Genomic DNA, 18,504 nt, shown 5'->3' with positions numbered 1-18,504 from the left:
CATTTGCTCACTCAACTGAGTGCAGTGAGATCATATTCTGATTTCAGGCACTCCTACTGTGTACAAAGAGAGCATCTGGGAAACAAAAAAAAATGTAAGCTTGTTTCCTGCCTTTCCTGTTAAGTGGTATAGACTGTTTGTAGGCTTCTGAGCCCCCAAGCCCTTCTGTGTTGGAGGGAAGCCTTCCTGCTTAGTTTTTTATTCTTATAACTAGCCAGTTTTCTAGTTTCAGCACTCAAATCTGTTTCTTTGAACTCAGCACTTGTTCAGAACTCATTGTAAGCACTACATAAGCTGCAAATTTCTACAGCACTCAACTTTCCTCACTTGTCTAGTGGAAAGCAGTTTTTAGTACTTAATAAATAAGCACTTATCCAAGCATGTCTAAGGGTCAGCTCCCAATGATTTCTCTTGTCTACCTGATGGATCTGGGCATCTTGGGGCAATGCAGCAATTGCCTCATATACACAGACAACCCTCTCCTCCTACCACCCAACACTACAACCTGTGAGAGATGCACTTATATAGCCAAACTGGAAGAAAAGCTCTCTTCACCCAAGACTGGACTAGGCAGTCAAGAGGAAAAGGTAAACACTTGCACCACACCACACTCATCACATAGTCCCTCAAAACCTACACCACCAAAACACACACATAGAAACACAAAACACACACCTACATTCGTGGAGGCTCTCAATAAAAACCTGTCCAAGCATCTGGGACATCCAAAGCATAAACGCAAGCAAACTCCGACCCCCCAACACAACCCAAATGACACATAGCTCACAAACTCAGTGTGTCACTCAACCACAGCCCATAAGGCATAACAACGTACCCAACACTCTAGTCATAGGTGACTCTATAGTCAGGCACACTGATGTTCCACTCACTAGACTAAACAAGGAGAACGTTACTGTCAGCTGCCTGTCAGGTGCCAGGATCCGCCACATAACGCATGCACTCAGGTCACTCCACAATAAGTACAAATATGACACTGTCATTGTCCATATTGGTGTGAATGACCTGAGATGTACCTCCCTGGACTATATGAAAAGAGACATGGAGGAGCTCTCCGATCTTGTATCCCAGGCAGGTATGACCCTAACCCTGAGTAGCATCCTGCCATCACCCAGAATGATACCACAGTGCAAGGACAAAATGATTGACTTCAACAATTGGCTAAGCTTCTGGTGTCATTCTAAGGGGATCCAGTATTTGTCTGCCTGGGACGACATGATCGACAGTCCACGATGCTTTGCCAGAGATGGCCTGCACCTGTCGCCCTTAGGATTCCGGATACTGGCTAAGGCTCTTGCCACCCCTATAGTGCCTTTTTTAGGCAAGGTTCAAATGACAAATTCACCACCGTAACAGGTACAAGCAAGCAAAATTTGAGGGTAATGCTACTCAATGCTAGAAGTCTAAACCTCAAAATGCACTCACTCAAGGCACTCCTTAAAATGGAGAACATTGACATCTGTGCAGTGACAGAGACCTGGTTCAAAGCTCCAGAGAGCACCCCTGCATTACCAGGCTTCAATTCATACCACACCTTTCGGCTACCTAACCCAGAAAGAAGCACTAAAGGCGGAGGCGTGTCCATATTCATTAAGGATATCCACACCTCCAGGCTAGTTGCACAGCATAATGCATCCGAGATTATCCAAGTGCAACTAACTCTGGGCAAGACCGCAATCCAAACTGTAGCTTGCTACAGACCCCCCACCATGCCCCAGGATTCACACTCCTCATTTCTTGATACACTGGAAAGTATTAGGGTACAACCCAACACCCTAATAATGGGCGATTTCAACTACCCCACCATTAACTGCAAAAACTACTCATGTACCAACTCTTTTGCTCAACGTTTTCTAGAATTCATAAATTCCAACGCCTTGGATCAACTTATTCACACCCCCACCAGGGGCAGCAATATCCTAGACCTGGTCATTACCAACATGGGAAACCGGTGTTCCACACCAGAGGTCAATTCCTCATTGGTCAGATCTGACCACAAGCTAATCAGCCTAGACATCCACATCCCACCCCAGCCCCAATTAGGGAAACCATTGTAAAAACTTCTCAAAAGCCAACTTCACACTTCTTAAGACAGAAGTGGCAAACTTCATGACACCCATGCAGATGGACAATAGAGGTATGACTGCCGAATCCTATACAAATGCACTTTATAAGCACTTACACGAGTGCATGGATCATGCTATCCCTAATAGAACCAAGATGTTATCCTCCAAAAAAGGAAGCCAATCTGCTGGTCCTCTGCCATAAACAAACTCTACAACAGAAGAAAGAAACTGTTGCAAAAAAGAGTAAAATCCCATGACTGGAGGAACTCCCTGGTCAACCTCAGTAAGAAGCTGAGATCCCTCATAAAATCCTCCAAAGCTAGTTACGAAAACAAAATTGCCACTGACTCTAAAGACAACCACAAAGCATTCTATAGCTATGTCAAGAATCTAAATGGGAACACTCAGATCTGCTCTGAGTTACAGCATAATGGCACTAAATATACAGAACCAACTGATATTGCCAACATCCTAGCAGATAGGTTCAGGGCTAACTTTACCCCCCCTCACCCTCTAGAGGGCCCATCTCTATACCGGAAGAATGCAAAGTTCCTATAATCATGGCTGCACAGGTAAAAAACACACTCTCCAAAGCCAAGAACACAGCACCCATGGGATCTGACAATATCCCAGGCTGCATTCTACACGAACTACAGAATGAACTGGCACCCTACCTAAGTACCATGTTCAATCATAGCCTCACCTCAGGCTTTGTACCCACTGAATGGCACACCACAACAGTTATCCCACTCCACAAAGGGGGAGCCACGATGGACCCTGGGAACTACCGCCCCATTAGCCTGATGAGCCTGGTCTGCAAGGCCATGGAACGTATCATTGTGGAACTCATAAACAAAGACATTGGTAATCTCCAAACTCTGGACCCTACTCAGTTTGGATTTGTAAAAGGCAGATCATGTCTCCTAAACCTGATTGACTTCTTTGAAGCAGTCACCAAAGCCATAGATGAGGGTAAAATGGTTCACACAGCTTATCTAGGTCTTGCCAAGGCTTTCAACACCATCCCCCGCTCACTAAACTAGGTATAAATCCCTATGTCACAAGATGGGTTGCCAACTGGCTCATGGACAGAACCCACACTGTGAAAGTAGCGGATTCCAAATCCGACATCAGACCAGTGACAAGTGGAGTACCACAGGGTTCACTCCTGGGTCCTCTCCTGTTTGGTATCTACTTCTCTGAAGTGCAGGCCAACACAGAAGGTCTTTGGCTAACAAAGTTTGCAGATGACTGCAAACTAGGAGCCATAATCGAAACTCCTAACGATGTGGACAAACTACAAAAGGGCCTCACTGAGACAGATACTTGGTGTCAAAGCCATGGCCTGAAGCTCAATGCCAAAAAGTGTATTGTCATCCCCTTTGGTAAAAACTCTATACCCATGAACTACCACATAGCTGGTAGTCTACTTAATGCCGAAAATGTGATAAGAGACCTTGGGACACAGGTGGACAGTAGTCTCTCCTTTGATAAACACATTGCCACAGTGGTCAGGAAATCCTTCTACGTGGCTCATCTCATCACAAAAGGATTCTCATCCAGAAAAAGAGGTCATTGTTCCCCTCTACTCATCACTCATTAGACCCATTATAGAGTACAACGCCCTTTTGGTATGTACCTCACAAGACATCTACAACAACTGGAAAGACCACAGAAATACCTCACAAAGAGGATTACTGACCTCAAACAGATGCCCTATGCAGACCGTCTCAAAAAACTACAGCTTTACTCCATCGCATATCGCCTACTCAGGGGCGATCTCTGCCTAACATACAAAGCTATGTCAAACCCAGAGCTGTTGGACATGCTCCACTTAAAGAAATCCCAATCCCTCCAAGCTACACGCTCTAGGGACCTTAACCTTGTCACCACAATAAACAGAACATGCTGGAGGGATAGATTCCTGTCCCAGAGACTTCCCATACTCTGGAACAGACTACCTATCTATGTCAAACAGAGCTCCTCATTAGCACTCTTCAAGAAAAATCTTGATGATTGGATGGGAAATGGGAAATTCATCCCGGGGATCACTTCTGTGGCTCTGCTCGACAGGGGCACAGGAAAATAATTTTCTTGGGTGGCGAAAGCCAGGGTACATTTTTTAGCTAGGCTTGTATGGGCCCTAGGGCCGATAGCCTAGTACCTACCTATGAACCTATGAACTCTCCCTCTCTACCTTACCTATTGTTTATTGCACAATGTGAGTATACTCATAGATCCAATAACATGTATGCTACCAAACAACTCTGTCATTCAATCTCTCTCTTTTTAATTTTTAAATCACTTACTTAGTCGTGACTGATTTGAGTCTGGTAACTATTCTGTACTAGAGAAGATCCACAGTTTTCCATGTTTTATTATTACTTTATAAGCAGCTAATAAACATTTGACAATATGTGCCACAAAACTGATTTGTGCCTCACTAATTTTTCTAATGTCCATGACATCAAATAATTTAATGTCAGAGAAGATTGTTCTTACCATGCTTTTACTGTCCATGACCCTGAAAATGACAAAGGTTAGGGAGTCCAATGTTGGAGTGGTACAGAATCAGCTGTGCAACTGGTAATGCACTTGCCTTTGATGCAGAAGGTTATGGCTTCGATTCCCACACCAGGTATATTGATTGCTGACACTGCAGTTAAGCATAAGGGGGTACTGCACTCATGTTGTCTTTGGATGAGTCATTAAGCCAAGGTTCCACCTGCTTAAGCTGGTGGTAGGTCAGGTGGATGTAAACGATCCATGGTACCTACCAGAAAGAGTAGGAGAGGTTCCATGATGCCCTGGCCAAATTACCCCCAGTAGTCTAAATATCATTTTGGGTCTCCACTGAAAAGAAGCCACTAGCCTAGTGTGACTAACCTGGTCAACATAGATAAAAAAAAATAATGATCCATATGGAGCCCATGTTGCCTAAAGGTATGTCTTGGACAAATGCTAAGTTAATTATGTGTACTCTAAACTCTTGTTTATCTTAACAAGGAGACTGAAGATGTAAATGGGGCCAACATGGTCAATGGCATATCATTTGTCTTTATGGGGGGGTAACACTACATCTGAAGCAATACTTCATGCAGTACCCCAGGTGAAAAAAAACATGATCATATCTCTCATCTGCCACCATTCATTCCAAAATAAAAAAAATATGAGCTGTAATAAAGTGTAACTATTTTCAGGTTATTTCTGAATGAAATCTAGGGCCAATATATCAATTGTAATTTGTATTTTCTGTTTACAATGTGTATTCATCATCTCTTTTTTCTTTTTTCTTTGGTTTATAGATTAATTCTAAAACAATGTTAATTTCCAAAGAAGGGGTTTGTAAACCATATGCATGTCAGTGAAATACACAGAGGACACCAGTGTAGCTAGGGAAGTCACAGAACCTGAGGGTTCATTTGTGCTGCATAAATTCATCTAATATCTATAATATCAAACCGTATCCAGAGGTGCAAACAAAGATCAGATAGCTGGTGTGTGGTACAGAGTAAAATTAATGTATTAATGTACTGAAATGTATCAGAGGAGCATCTTCTTTCTATTTAGAATTACCTTGTTTACACTTGAACTAACCTTTAACATTGGCAACAGACACAGAAATCTTTATTGCACAAACATGAACATATAAATTGGCATTGCAGAATGTTTTTTCTTATTGTTTATTCCAGAGTTAAGTATGACATTAGCTTTCTCAGATACAGTGTACTATGAAAATGGGATTATGATCTAAATGTCACATGGGAAGCTAGGCAGGCATTGCAATGCTGTTGGGAATCTATGCCAGTCAGTAGATACCAAATTCTGTACTGCATCCATGAGTAAAGTTTTGGCAGTAAATTCCCCAGCACTGGGAACTGCTAACTGCAGTGGTGCAGCGGTTAGCATTACCACCTCACAGCAAGAGGTTCTCTGATTCAATTCTCAGCTGGGGTTCCTTCTGTGCAGAGTCTGCATGTCCTCCTTGTGTTCGTGTGGGTGTGCTCTAGTTCCTCCCACATTCCAAAGACATCCATCTGGAGCATTTCTCCCTGGGCCTCTCCTGAAAATGGGCGCTGTCCCAGTCAGACTTTCCCAGTAAATAAGTAAATTTTAATATCATATTGTGTGTTATGGTGAGGTGTTTCCTTTTTTTCTACTGTGCTCATTTTAGATTATTTGCACTGCCATATCATTTAGAAGGAGCCAAGGAAAGTGACTAATGACAACATGTAAAAATGACATCTGTCAGAGTAATGGCAACAGCACTTATATAGCAAAATAGGGTCCTGACATAGTAATGCAGCAGCAAAAGCAGTGGGAGTCAAATACTCTGGCAGTGCCTGATATGCTGATGAATTGTACGTTCAAGCAGAGTGATGGAAACTAACACGGAAATGCAGTGGAAAAACATGAGTTATCTCACAGTAAAGATACACTGTACTTTGTTTAATGAACATCAACAGTGGATTCTGCTTTCTGTTTTGTTGTAACAGGGTGAATGTGCCAAAGTTACTTCCATTAATGACAAGTCAGACTGGAAGACTGTACGAAAAGCCTTCTCTGTTACTGAGTTTGATGAAAATGACACTGAGGTACAGTCTTAACTTATATTAATACATTATACTGCTAATAATATACTGAGTACTGATGAATATCTGAACAATTAGTCCTGAGACAATGTCCCTGTGTGTACTAAACAACCATAACACGCAGCATAATATGTAAGACATGCCATGAAGAAAGTATGTCTTAATATGTCTAACAATAATGGTTATTTATTCTCAGATATCTTACACCATTCTATTACTGAAAATATTTAAAAAATACAAATGTAAACAAGTGATAATGACACCTTCACAGTCTGTGTATACACTTCCATTTAACAGATCCTACACTAATATAGAATAGCCTTCTGAAACATATTGTAGATCCATCCAAGATGAATGGGGAAAGATATTATAGACTCTGCAGAAAAATAGTTTTGGATAATAAAAATAAAAGTTGAATAGCTGTCCGGTCAGACTACTCTTAGAAAGTGAAGCACAGCTATCTACAAATTGAAATCATCATGGTATAACCTCAATTTAGAAACATGTGGGATTACACTTTACTACTAATAAGGAGATGTTGTTCAGTAAATACAAACTGGTAAGACTCGTCTTACAGAAGTGTTGGAAGTAATGCAGAAGATGGAAGATCTTGGAATAAGTATTGGTAATACATTTCTCTTTAATGATAATGCCTTGGAGATTAAATCAAGAATACTGAAACAAGTGTGCCTGTTTTATGAATGTATTGATTATAGAGATCCTAAAATACTAATAAATCAGGATAAATTGATTATAAGTTCATAGGTTCATAAGCAAGTATTAGTCTAGCTGCCTTTGTGGACTATTTTAAGCCTAGTCAGGTTCCTTTTTTGTAGACAAATTAACCTATCTCATTTGGTTAGATATTGGTCTTACCCATCCCATGGTCGATAATTATATATTACCCCTAAGGAGAATAACTAGGAATGTACCATGGATAACTTGAGGGGATCCATGCATAGGATAAAGCATTTAGGAGCTGTCCTTTAGTAGTATAAGGGTCAGTCATGGGATACATTTTCTGTTTCCCATCCATAGAGCCAGGTTGTACTTGAATATGGATAGGGATGAACTGTATTTAATATGGATAGAGAGTCTATTCCAGAGCAACAGTATCCTCTGCAAGATATACCTGTCCCTCCAAACCATTCTGTTATGTCGAAGGAGAGGTTTAGATCCTTTTGACTTGTGATGTGCAGGAAATCTGTTAGTAATGGGTCAGAGTATGCCTTGTATGTCATTTATGGATGACTTCTTAGCAGTCTGTAGGATACCGACTATAGTGACAGGGATTTGGGTTGGTCCATGTAGGACATGTTATTTAGGCCTTGTATCCTTTTAGTTAGGTATCTCTGTGTGTATTACAGTTGTTTCATGTTTCTAGACAGATACATGCCAAAGGGGCATTACTTACAACAATGGGCACATGTTGGTCAAATGTTAGGTCACTGACCACATAAATTCCCAAATCTGAACAACTGGGTCAACTCTTAGAGGTATATTGTTAATGTGGTAGTTCCCTGGGATAGATGACCTCTCCAAAAATACAATAATGCATGTTTTGGCATTTAGTTTTAGTCTATGATTTTGGCACCTGTTATATATTTGGGGCAAACCATCTTGCAGGATGGCTAAGTCATTTGGGATTCAATGACTGCTCCTAGCTTATAGTCATCTGCAAACTTAGTCAGCCACAGCCCTTTTGGTATTGGCTTTTAAGTCAGAAAAGTAGATTCCAAACAAGAGAGGTCCTAGCATGGAACCCTGGAGATTCCGTTGGTGACTGCTCTGTTTGTGGCGGTAACTTCCCCTTTTTTGATTTCCTGCTACTATACTGTAGCATATATCCACTACTAGACTATAGTACCACTTTCTGTGTATATATCTTATCAGAAATAATACATTAGAGCTAGTACAAAGGAAATTTACACAAAAGAAACATTACCTTAGAGGGTTCTAATATAGTGACAAGTTAAAACAAACCTTTTAGTATCAGCTAAAAATATAAACATTGTTTGGCTAACAGACTTTTTCAGGATGATGGACTGAGGGCATTGCCTAGTCTGAACTTACAACAGAATCACAGAACACATAGACAGGTCACCGTACAATTTAGGATTCCATTTAATAATACTGTGAAAATAAACTATTTGTTAAACAACTTATTCTAAGATTTTGGAACACACCCTTGGAGTTCAAAGTTGCTAATAATATTTCTTGGTTTAGGATTAGACTAGAAAATAGGACTGGGGATTTGATTTTCAACTGTGAGTTGTAAATACTGTTTTAATACAAGGAAGACTGCATTCCTAGAAGGTCTTAGGGTCTCAACACAGGAACAAAACTACTATGGATACTGGATTTTTCCCTGATATTAGAAACCACCAAGGATGAATATGGCAAAGTTTGATTGGTATAATTTAAACAACCAAATCAGTTCCCCAAGAGTTACATTTTTTTTAATCTTTTTTTTCCATGAAAGAGGCTAACAAATAACTCAAAGACATTATAAACTGATATTATCCTTCCTTTGTTTTTCCCTGCTTCTGACCTATTGTACACTTTTATGCAGCCCTGTATTCTATTCCCTGTCACCAAGTAAAAAAATAAACTGTCCGGCCTGATGAGTACACTCTGTCCACTACTTCCTCCGCTCTATCAGTCCTGCCATAATTATCCTTCTGGTAATCTGTGTTGCCCTGATATAATTGTACTGCCTGAAAAGACTCCCACTGTCTCCTTCCCTGAGTGTCATTTCTTCACCAGTTTGAATTTCCCATGTAGTGACACTGTGAAAATTAAAGGCCTTCTATAGGATAAACATTACCCTTCCTCATCGCAGCATATATTTTCTTCCTTAACAAATGATTCCTACACTGCCACACATGACTAAATCACGATTTAGCCGTATCTCATGTTATTTGGCATTTCAGTGCTACTCAGCTTCGTAAGTGTATGTCACACTTCTCAGTGTTCCAGAGTTTTAGACTGTCCTTGATTGTTCCTCATATTTATGCCCTGTCCTGCATAACATTCTTGATTTTCTGGCAAATCAGTGAAGCTTATACCCAGTCAATAATGCAAGACATTAGCATTTCTTACTTCATTCTGTTCTGTAAGTTCATGTTGATGCACAACTTGTTATTCATTTAACTTTTGTACTTGAATGAAAATCCTATTTAAAAATTGTCCCTGATTTTAGACTGTTGTCTCCCTCTACCCTTTTAGCTCTGTCCCTAATTCTTGAGCAAGAAAACGGAGACATATGTTCCAAACCATTTATGGATATTAATAAAGTGTAGAAAAAAACACCATGGGCAGAATGGTAGTGTAGAGCTAAGATCATTTCTCTATTTGAATGTCAGCACTTGTAACCCAAAGTGCTGATATGCTTACAAACGAGTACCAAAAAAGCAGGATAGAAGCAAATATTGAACATTGACCTTCTCTTTCTTATTTATATATTTTTTTGCAGGGAGGGTAAGCCCAGAGAAAAGGGAATATTTTGAGAAATGACCATTTCAGACTTAGTATATACAAGTCAGTTTTTTTCATTTTCAGAAATGTGTTGATTGACTGACAGACTTCAATTTGTCCAAACACACATATATAAAATGTAATCCTTACCCTCTGCTGAAAAGAGTCGGAGTACCACTTCACTTACCTGGTTAAATGCATATTGAACAAAGATGAGAATGATACTTATTGCAAGTAATACAACTTTTTCTTTTGACAACTGTACTTTAGTCTTCTTTTCCTGTTTCACAAATAATCACATCATAACAGTGTTTGTAAACAAAAGATTTAGAACTTGCCATCCAGTTTTTTGCAGCCTGTTTAAATAAAGGAGCCCATTCTGAAGTATATGATTTATGACATACAGCCTTCATCACACAGATTGCTAGCCAGACTCATTCTCTGGTCTGTTTTATTCTTTCCTGCAGTTATAGATGAATGGCTTCATGCATGCCAGGGTGCCTAGTAGCTTTGTAAAATGGTTCATGGATACTATTAGTATATGAGCTTCAATGCATGAAAGGTATGCAAAACTGTTCCTTTGGCAACCATTAATGTTCCCTATTAATAGGCCTAGCAAGAAGAATCTGGTGGGTTGTGAGCATGTTAGGGGTGACCAGTAGAACCCAATGTCTATACAGCTGCACATAAAATTCCATTTCACAGAATAAAATCCCAACATCACAAGATAGATACAAAAAATAATGTATATATATATGTATATATATATATATATATATATATATATATATATATATATATATATATTCCCTTTCATTAATTCCAGATGGCATTACTAATAACTTACATTGCCTCTCCATCCCTCTCCGTCCTTACCTGCATCATTTTTGGTTGGCAAATAAAAGAACTACACTACTTCCTTGACTGATAAGGTCTACATTACCCTTGGTTTAATTTTGTAAATTTTAGTGATTAAAAATCAGTTGCAAGAAGTAACTTTGATTGAGCAATAACCCAGTGAACCAAACTCCTTGAAAGCAGTGTTTCCTTGATGTACACAGTACTCAAGTACACGTGGGTTTGATAAAACAGTGGTTTCAGCATTTACTTTGATGTGCTTGCTGATTATTTATTATAGCAATAACCCACGCCTGGGTGTGGGTAATGCTGGATTTACCCACGGTTGGCATGGTTTGGTCACGAGGGTGAAGCCCAAATGGCCAAACAAAGCCAACCGTGGGTAAATCCAGCATTACCCACACCCAGAAGTGGGTTATTGCTATTATACAATGACATTATTTAAGAAAAAAAATAATTACTTTTCTTAAATAATGGCATTGTATAATGCCTCCTTGCTGCCCTTCCGCAGCAGACTGTCTGGTATTCTGCGGCAGTTCTGATGTACTGCACATGCGTATGCCTACACAGTACATCAGAGCTGTGGGCAAAAGCAATGGAGAAAGCAAGATCTCCGTTGCTTTTTACTGTTTCACTATGTTAAATGGGTTTAACATAGCGAGACAGCTTTAAAAAAAGCAACAGAGAATCTCCGTTGCTTATTTTAAAGCTGTCTCGCTATGTTAAACCCAATTAACATAGAGAGACAGTTTTGAAAAAAGCAACGGAGAAAGCAAGATCTCCGTTGCTTTTTACAAACTGTTTTGCTATGTTAAATGGGTTTAACATAGCGAGACAGCTTTAAAGTAAGCAACGGAGATCTCCATTGCTTATTTTAAAGCTCTCTCACTATGTTAAACCCATTTAACATAGCGAGACAGGTTTAAAAAAAAGCAACGGAGAAAGCAAGATCTCCGTTGCTTTTTACACACTGTCTCGCTGTGTTAAAGGAGTTTAACATAGCGAGACAGCTTTAAAAAAGCAACAGAGATCTCCGTTGTTTTTTTAAACCTGTCTCGCTATGTTAAACTCCTTTAACATAGCGAGACAATGTTTAAAGACTTATACTAATGGAAAAAGTCCGGGCGACCGGACCTTTTTCCATTAGTATAAGTCGATTTACAACGTGCATGCTGACCAATCAGCATGCACGTTTTGGAATATTAATGGGGGGGGGGGTCATGGTATAATATATAATTTATTTGATGGTCTTATACATCAACTTTCCATTATAAGCTGCAGGCATCCATTCAGCAGCAAAACCTGGTACTTGTTAACAAATGTGAAGTGTACAGTACACAAAACACGCTGATTCCTAATGGCCCCAGTTCCAAGACAAGTCCACAAAAACGAATATAAAAATAGTAGATGTCCAAATAATCCAAACGAACAGTGATTCTGGTAAAACAGGTTTTATTCAGTCGACACCAGTAAGCGCTTTCACCCTAAAGCTTCATCAGACTTTTACAATTTGCTATAAACTCATTGAACTTCAAATAGCCCTCATTTCAACCTCATTGGTTGTAGGATTAGCATTCTGAGCATATATTTAAAGCACTACTAGCCATAAAACACCAACATGCATTACTTTATAAAAACATTGCTTAATAAAATCATTGCTTTATAAAAAAAATATATATATGCACAATAACCTTACATACAAACATATATATCAATAATTTAAGAACATGTGTAAACAGAGAGTTCATATGAACTAAAACCCTAGTAACCTACTTCAGTATAGAAGATGACAGATGCAAGGGAAAAAGCATAATAAACTCATACAAGCTGTTATCAACTTAATGAGTCTATCCAGGCAAAATTCAGGCATATTTATTTATTTTGGTCTGAAAAGTCTCCTACTTTTTAAAAACGGTTTAATATGTACCTTATCATTAAGCCCAGGGGATACATCCATATTAAACCGTTTTTAAAAAGTCATCTTCTATACTTAAGTAGGTTACTAGGGTTTTAGTTCATATGAACTCTCTGTTTACACATGTTCTTAAATTATTGATATATATGTTTGTATGTAAGGTTATTGTGCATATATATATTTTTTTATAAAGCAATGATTTTATTAAGCAATGTTTTTATAAAGTAATGCATGTTGGTGTTTTATGGCTAGTAGTGCTTTAAATATATGCTCAGAATGCTAATCCTACAACCAATGAGGTTGAAATGAGGGCTATTTGAAGTTCAATGAGTTTATAGCAAATTGTAAAAGTCTGATGAAGCCTTAGGGTGAAAGCGCTTACTGGTGTCGACTGAATAAAACCTGTTTTACCAGAATCACTGTTCGTTTGGATTATTTGGACATCTACTATTTTTATATTCGTTTTTGTGGACTTGTCTTGGAACTGGGGCATTAGGAATCAGCGTGTTTTGTGTACTGTTCAATTTTTATTTTTCTACTTACACGCTGTTTCTGAGCTCTGTCGGCTGGCTGTACATTGTGGTGTTAAATGTGAAGTGTAGGTAAACACCTGGCCTCTGAGCCATAGGTCTTTTGTAAAAACTGCAAACCCATTACTTCTTTTCTAAGTAAAACATATTTGCTCAGGCACAGCAAATTAAATGAGAGAAATGTGTTACATGAAGCATTTAAAGCTTCGGATTATAAAAAACATATTAGCATAAGGGAAAAATTTCCAAGCCATGTTCACCACTTTGAGATACATTTAGTCTTGCTAAGGTTCTGACAAGTGATCCAGTATGTTACATTCGAGTTATAGTGTATTCTGAAAAACGCAAAGCTGGTAACCTGTTTCTATTTCTTGTGGCAGCATCTGCTTGGTATCATTGCCAGTGTCTTGCACCTTGGGAACATTGAATACAGAGAAGATGAAAAAGGAAATGCCATTATCACGAATGACACCCATGTCCGATGGCTTTCTAAGGTATGCTTAAAAGAATTCTGTTAAGATACTTGGACCAGTGTTATTTAGGATGGAAATAAACAAAAATCATCTTATATGAGCAGCATATGCACTTCTACACTATAAATGTATTCACAATATTTTTATGTGCTATATGAACTCACCTAAATCAGTACCGCATGAAAAATATTATGTCTAGAGGCATCAAATTGGAGAAAGGAATAGTGTGCAAACGTTTAAGAGATGGTAAGAAAACAGAGACCATGTGGAATTCATGAAGAAAACTCGCAGGACAGGCAGTGCTATACAATTTAGATTAGATACGAAACATAATGAGCTTGTGGAGGCTTCCAGTATGACATCACTACATTTCAAGTCAGGAAAATGGCAAAGTTCCCATTCTGCGCTGTACGGTGATCTCCATTCAGTCTTACAGAACTTTGTAATCTGGTCTTCAATCATGTTACGTTCAGTGTTCTGCAACTTCAGTGATCTGAAGTAAACCCATATATATATATATATATATATATATATATATATATATATATATATATATATATATACACGTGTGTGTGTGTTCATATGATATATATATATATATATATATATATATATATATATATATATATATATAAAGAGAGAGAGAGAGTGTGTGTGTGTGTGTGTGTGTGTGTGAGAGAGAGAGAGAGAGAGACAGAGAAAGGAGAGACAATACATTCCTTCCCCCTCTCCACAGGTTAGGTACGTGTATCACTTATCAAGGTCAAGAAGCAACTCTGATATGCTAGTATAATTGATCACCCCCTCTGCTTCGTTAAGTTATCTAACATACTTTCTGCTTATTGGAAGAGCCAGCCACCAGGTATGGACCAAGCAGCTAATGATAGATCTTGTTCCTCAAGACAAGGGCATCGCATTTTAGCATAATCAGGATATCTATTGTGGTGGCTTGGGTGTGAGGTTCATGCAGATGTGTACATAAACAGGAGGAGTGGGCAGATGCTCAGTGGTCAGACAGTTATGAACATGCTACGACATAAACATCTGATCTTCCTGGGTCCCTTGTAAATGAAACCTTCCCCTCAACTGTTATCTTCCATGAAGAAACAAATGTCCTATCAGATATTAATTTTGGAAGGTCAGCAGGAGAAGCACGGTCTCCCAAAAATATAACAGCATATTGGCTTTATTATCCTGAGTCCTCAAATCCAATTCCTTCTGGAATAATATATGCATTTATTGCTCATAGTTGCTCCTTACTTCGTCACCATTATAAATTAAAAAATGGTAAGTATCTTTGCCTGTGGTAGATTCCTTCCCACCTCTCTTCTCATTGTTATAAATTAATTAGTGTATGCCATTTTGTCTGCTATAGGCTTCTTTCACCTCTCATCTTGTCCTAGCTTATATAGTAGATTATAACTGGGTGTCCAGTCATAACCCGATTATTATGTCTTCAAGACTGGATGCCAAGAAATTTCCCTTGACAGCGAAGCTCAAGATGTGACTCTGGGCATCCATGTTAAGAACACATAATAAAAGGTTACGATCGGATACATGATCATAATTCTTTGTAGTTCATGGAGCTTGATCATTTCTATGAACCACCAATTTGCAGGAAAAAAAGGAAGTACAGGAGTTCAAATTGTTTTACTGGCTTAGTATTGTCGCGTAGTTAACATACATCTCAACTTGTTTGCTTAAGAATTTTGGAAAAATATAAAAATAATCAGGGGAACAAAGGATCAAAATCAGGGGCAATATTAAAATATTGCTGTAATTCACTTAAAAAGTTGATAGAACAACAGGTTTTGCACAATCTGCATTTTCTAAATAATAAGAGTTATGAAACTGTAAGGTCCTGCATTGCTGATTGACTATAATCTACTGTGATTTACGGGAAAGACAAGAAAAGATTTACAAGGAACTTTGCAAAAGCATGAGGCAAAATCAGAAATGCTCTGCAAAATCAGGTACAGTTAATAAGTATGTGCAGCAGGCAGAAACAAAGTGATCCACTATAGCACTAACAGCTTTAAAAGCTGTTAGGTACTTATTCTGCCACACTTTCTATTTATACATGTATCAAAGTAAAGTTCTAACAGCATTTTAAAAGCTGTTTTCCCTTCTGCTGCTGTTCTTTACCAGGTGGCATTGTTTGCTTTTAATCCTTAGAGCAAAACCTGATTTTAACAGTACCCGGGTATCCTTAAAAGATTTTGTTAAGCACCCCTAAGTGCTGTTAAGATCAGGTCTCATGTTAGGGAAGTTTGGGAAGTTTGTAGTGCATAGAGATTAATTTAGGGAAGGAATAAACTTGTTAGGCACTTCTCTACCATGAGACCCAATTGTAACAGCACTTAAAGGGTTGTGTATAAGCACTGTTGCAGACCGGTCTTGCACTACAGACTAACAATGAACAGTGATGCTCAGCAAAGAACTGCAGCAGAAAGTAAAACAGTTTAGTTTCTGTCTGTCGTCCTTGCATCTCAACTATTTTTTTTTTGCTGGTAAATCACTGAAGATTACTGTCAGTTATACCTGACAAAATTAGAGTTTCATATATCATATTGTTCAGAAACTGGTATACTGATGCAAAATCCATTGTTCTATTCACTTTTTAAGTACATTAGAGGAATATCTAAAAAAACTGCCCCTAATTTTCATCCTCTTTCCCTACAGAATTCTTAACCAAATTCAGTTAGAGATGTCCTGCTATTTGACATCTCTTGCCAAGTGTTTTACTGGCTTTTAAATATGGTAAAACACTTTGTACTTTTCTTCTGTAATGGGTAGTAAATGGAACAGATACAGCACCATGCACTCTAAAGAAATATAATCAGGTCTCTGATCATAGCCCTTTATTATGTGTTCTTGATATTGATGCCAATATTCAACTCGAGAATTTCTTGGCAACCATGTCTCAAACACATAATAATCTAGTGGTTATAATTAGAGACCTGACTATAATCCTCAATATCCTTTTTTATCATTTTGGAACATAATTATGGTGTTCTATGTACTACAAATACTTATTGTCCTTTGTAGTCCTTGTTATATCTATTCACATTATTTCCTTATTCAGAATGTGACTATAGCCATTGGAGGGCATATTCAGTAAGGATAACAGTGTAATACCATATTGTAACAAAGCAGCAGCCATAATGTTGAGCTTCACTGACGATATAAAATGAACACAAATATTTGATGAAAGAGTGTATCATGCATTAGTACTATGTTCCTTGATAAATCAACTCAATAAAGTAACTAATCTTTTACTAGAAGTTTGTACTTATACTAGAGTTAATGTTACTTTTTTAATGAATGTTCTAAGTAGATGTCTATTACAGCTGAAGTAAATATTTCAGCTTATCTGCCCTCTATAAATGTGGTTATGTTACATGAAGTATGTCAGTTGACCTTCTCTTAACAGAGATAAAATGCATAATAATATATACATTTAGATTATATTTGCATTTATTTTGTTGAACTTCACATTTAAAACAGGTTATTAGTGTGACAGATAGTATTACTATCTTATAAGGACTAGTCCTCTTTTTTAATTCTTCCTTAATTACTATTCTAAGTAAATTCTATATAGCCTCTATGTGTACATATGTATAAATATACTCCTATATCTACACCAAAACATTTTCACATATAAACACACATAAATATTAAATAATCTTAATGGGTTACCTAAAAATGTGTGCAATATAATTGAGAATTTGTGTGAGCACTCTTGAAAGGGTTGGTACCTTGTTACTGCTGGGATATGCCTATTTACTGACCTTATTAACCTTATTAGTAGATTAAGTGGCCCATCAAAAGATGCGTGAATATTGTGAATGAATATTCTTAATTCTTATCCCTAAATCTTACAGCAATTAGTGAAGAGTACCTATATCATTTAACTATATTATTTATGAAGTTTCTTATGAGTGTGATGGGAGTACACAACATTTCAGACTTGGGGTTGTTGAATATTCAGTAACAGGACTCAAGATTGTTCAATACTTGTTGTAACACATCTTAATACAGTTAATGATTTGAAATAATATGTGCCTGTCACAAAGAATCCATGAATACATAAATACATGAATACATGGGCCTCACCTCATTCACCAAACCCATGTCCAATCCAATGTCAAAACAGTCAAGAACACTACGCTGAGGGTAAAAGCACCTCAACCCCTAAACCCGTTAAATAACTAAACACTAATAAACCTACTATTTTAAAGCTACTAATATTCTCTAGTAATTTGTATAAAACTAAAGTAATTATATATAGCAACTCCAATATTGCCTTGCAGTGAGACAAGCATAGATTTACTGATCATTACTGAAGTGCCGTTAAATCTAAAATGCTGTGTAGTGGTTGACTATATCCTGCTTATTACTATACCTAGTATAAGTTCTGCTAACACTTCTATCAGGTATGGTGTGAGGAGGTACGTTATTACTACAGACTTGCACATTACCATCCCACACCATACATAACACTGTTACTGTTTCCAATAAATGAAAAACAAATCTCATACTTTCAAGAAGTCAATCTCAACCAATTAACACCCA

At 37.9% G+C, this 18,504-nt stretch overlaps 1 protein-coding gene across 1 annotated transcript in view; it reads left to right on the top strand.

Moving 5' to 3' along the window:
* MYO1H (myosin IH) overlaps positions 1-18,504 on the top strand; it is an 835,299-nt gene that overhangs the window by 55,598 nt on the left and 761,197 nt on the right. Inside the window, exons 6-7 of the mRNA XM_044068514.1 lie at positions 6,581-6,679; positions 13,837-13,950. Coding sequence (XP_043924449.1) covers positions 6,581-6,679; positions 13,837-13,950 — 213 coding nt within the window. The remainder of the gene's footprint in view (positions 1-6,580; positions 6,680-13,836; positions 13,951-18,504) is intronic.

This window comes from Protopterus annectens, chromosome 4.part0 (genome assembly GCF_019279795.1).
Source record: "Protopterus annectens isolate FY-2018-M chromosome 4.part0, PAN1.0, whole genome shotgun sequence".
In the NCBI taxonomy this organism is placed as follows: Eukaryota; Metazoa; Chordata; order Ceratodontiformes; family Protopteridae; genus Protopterus; species Protopterus annectens.
The sequence above is the reverse complement of the archived record's forward strand: the minus strand, read 5'-3'. Positions and strand labels throughout refer to the sequence as shown.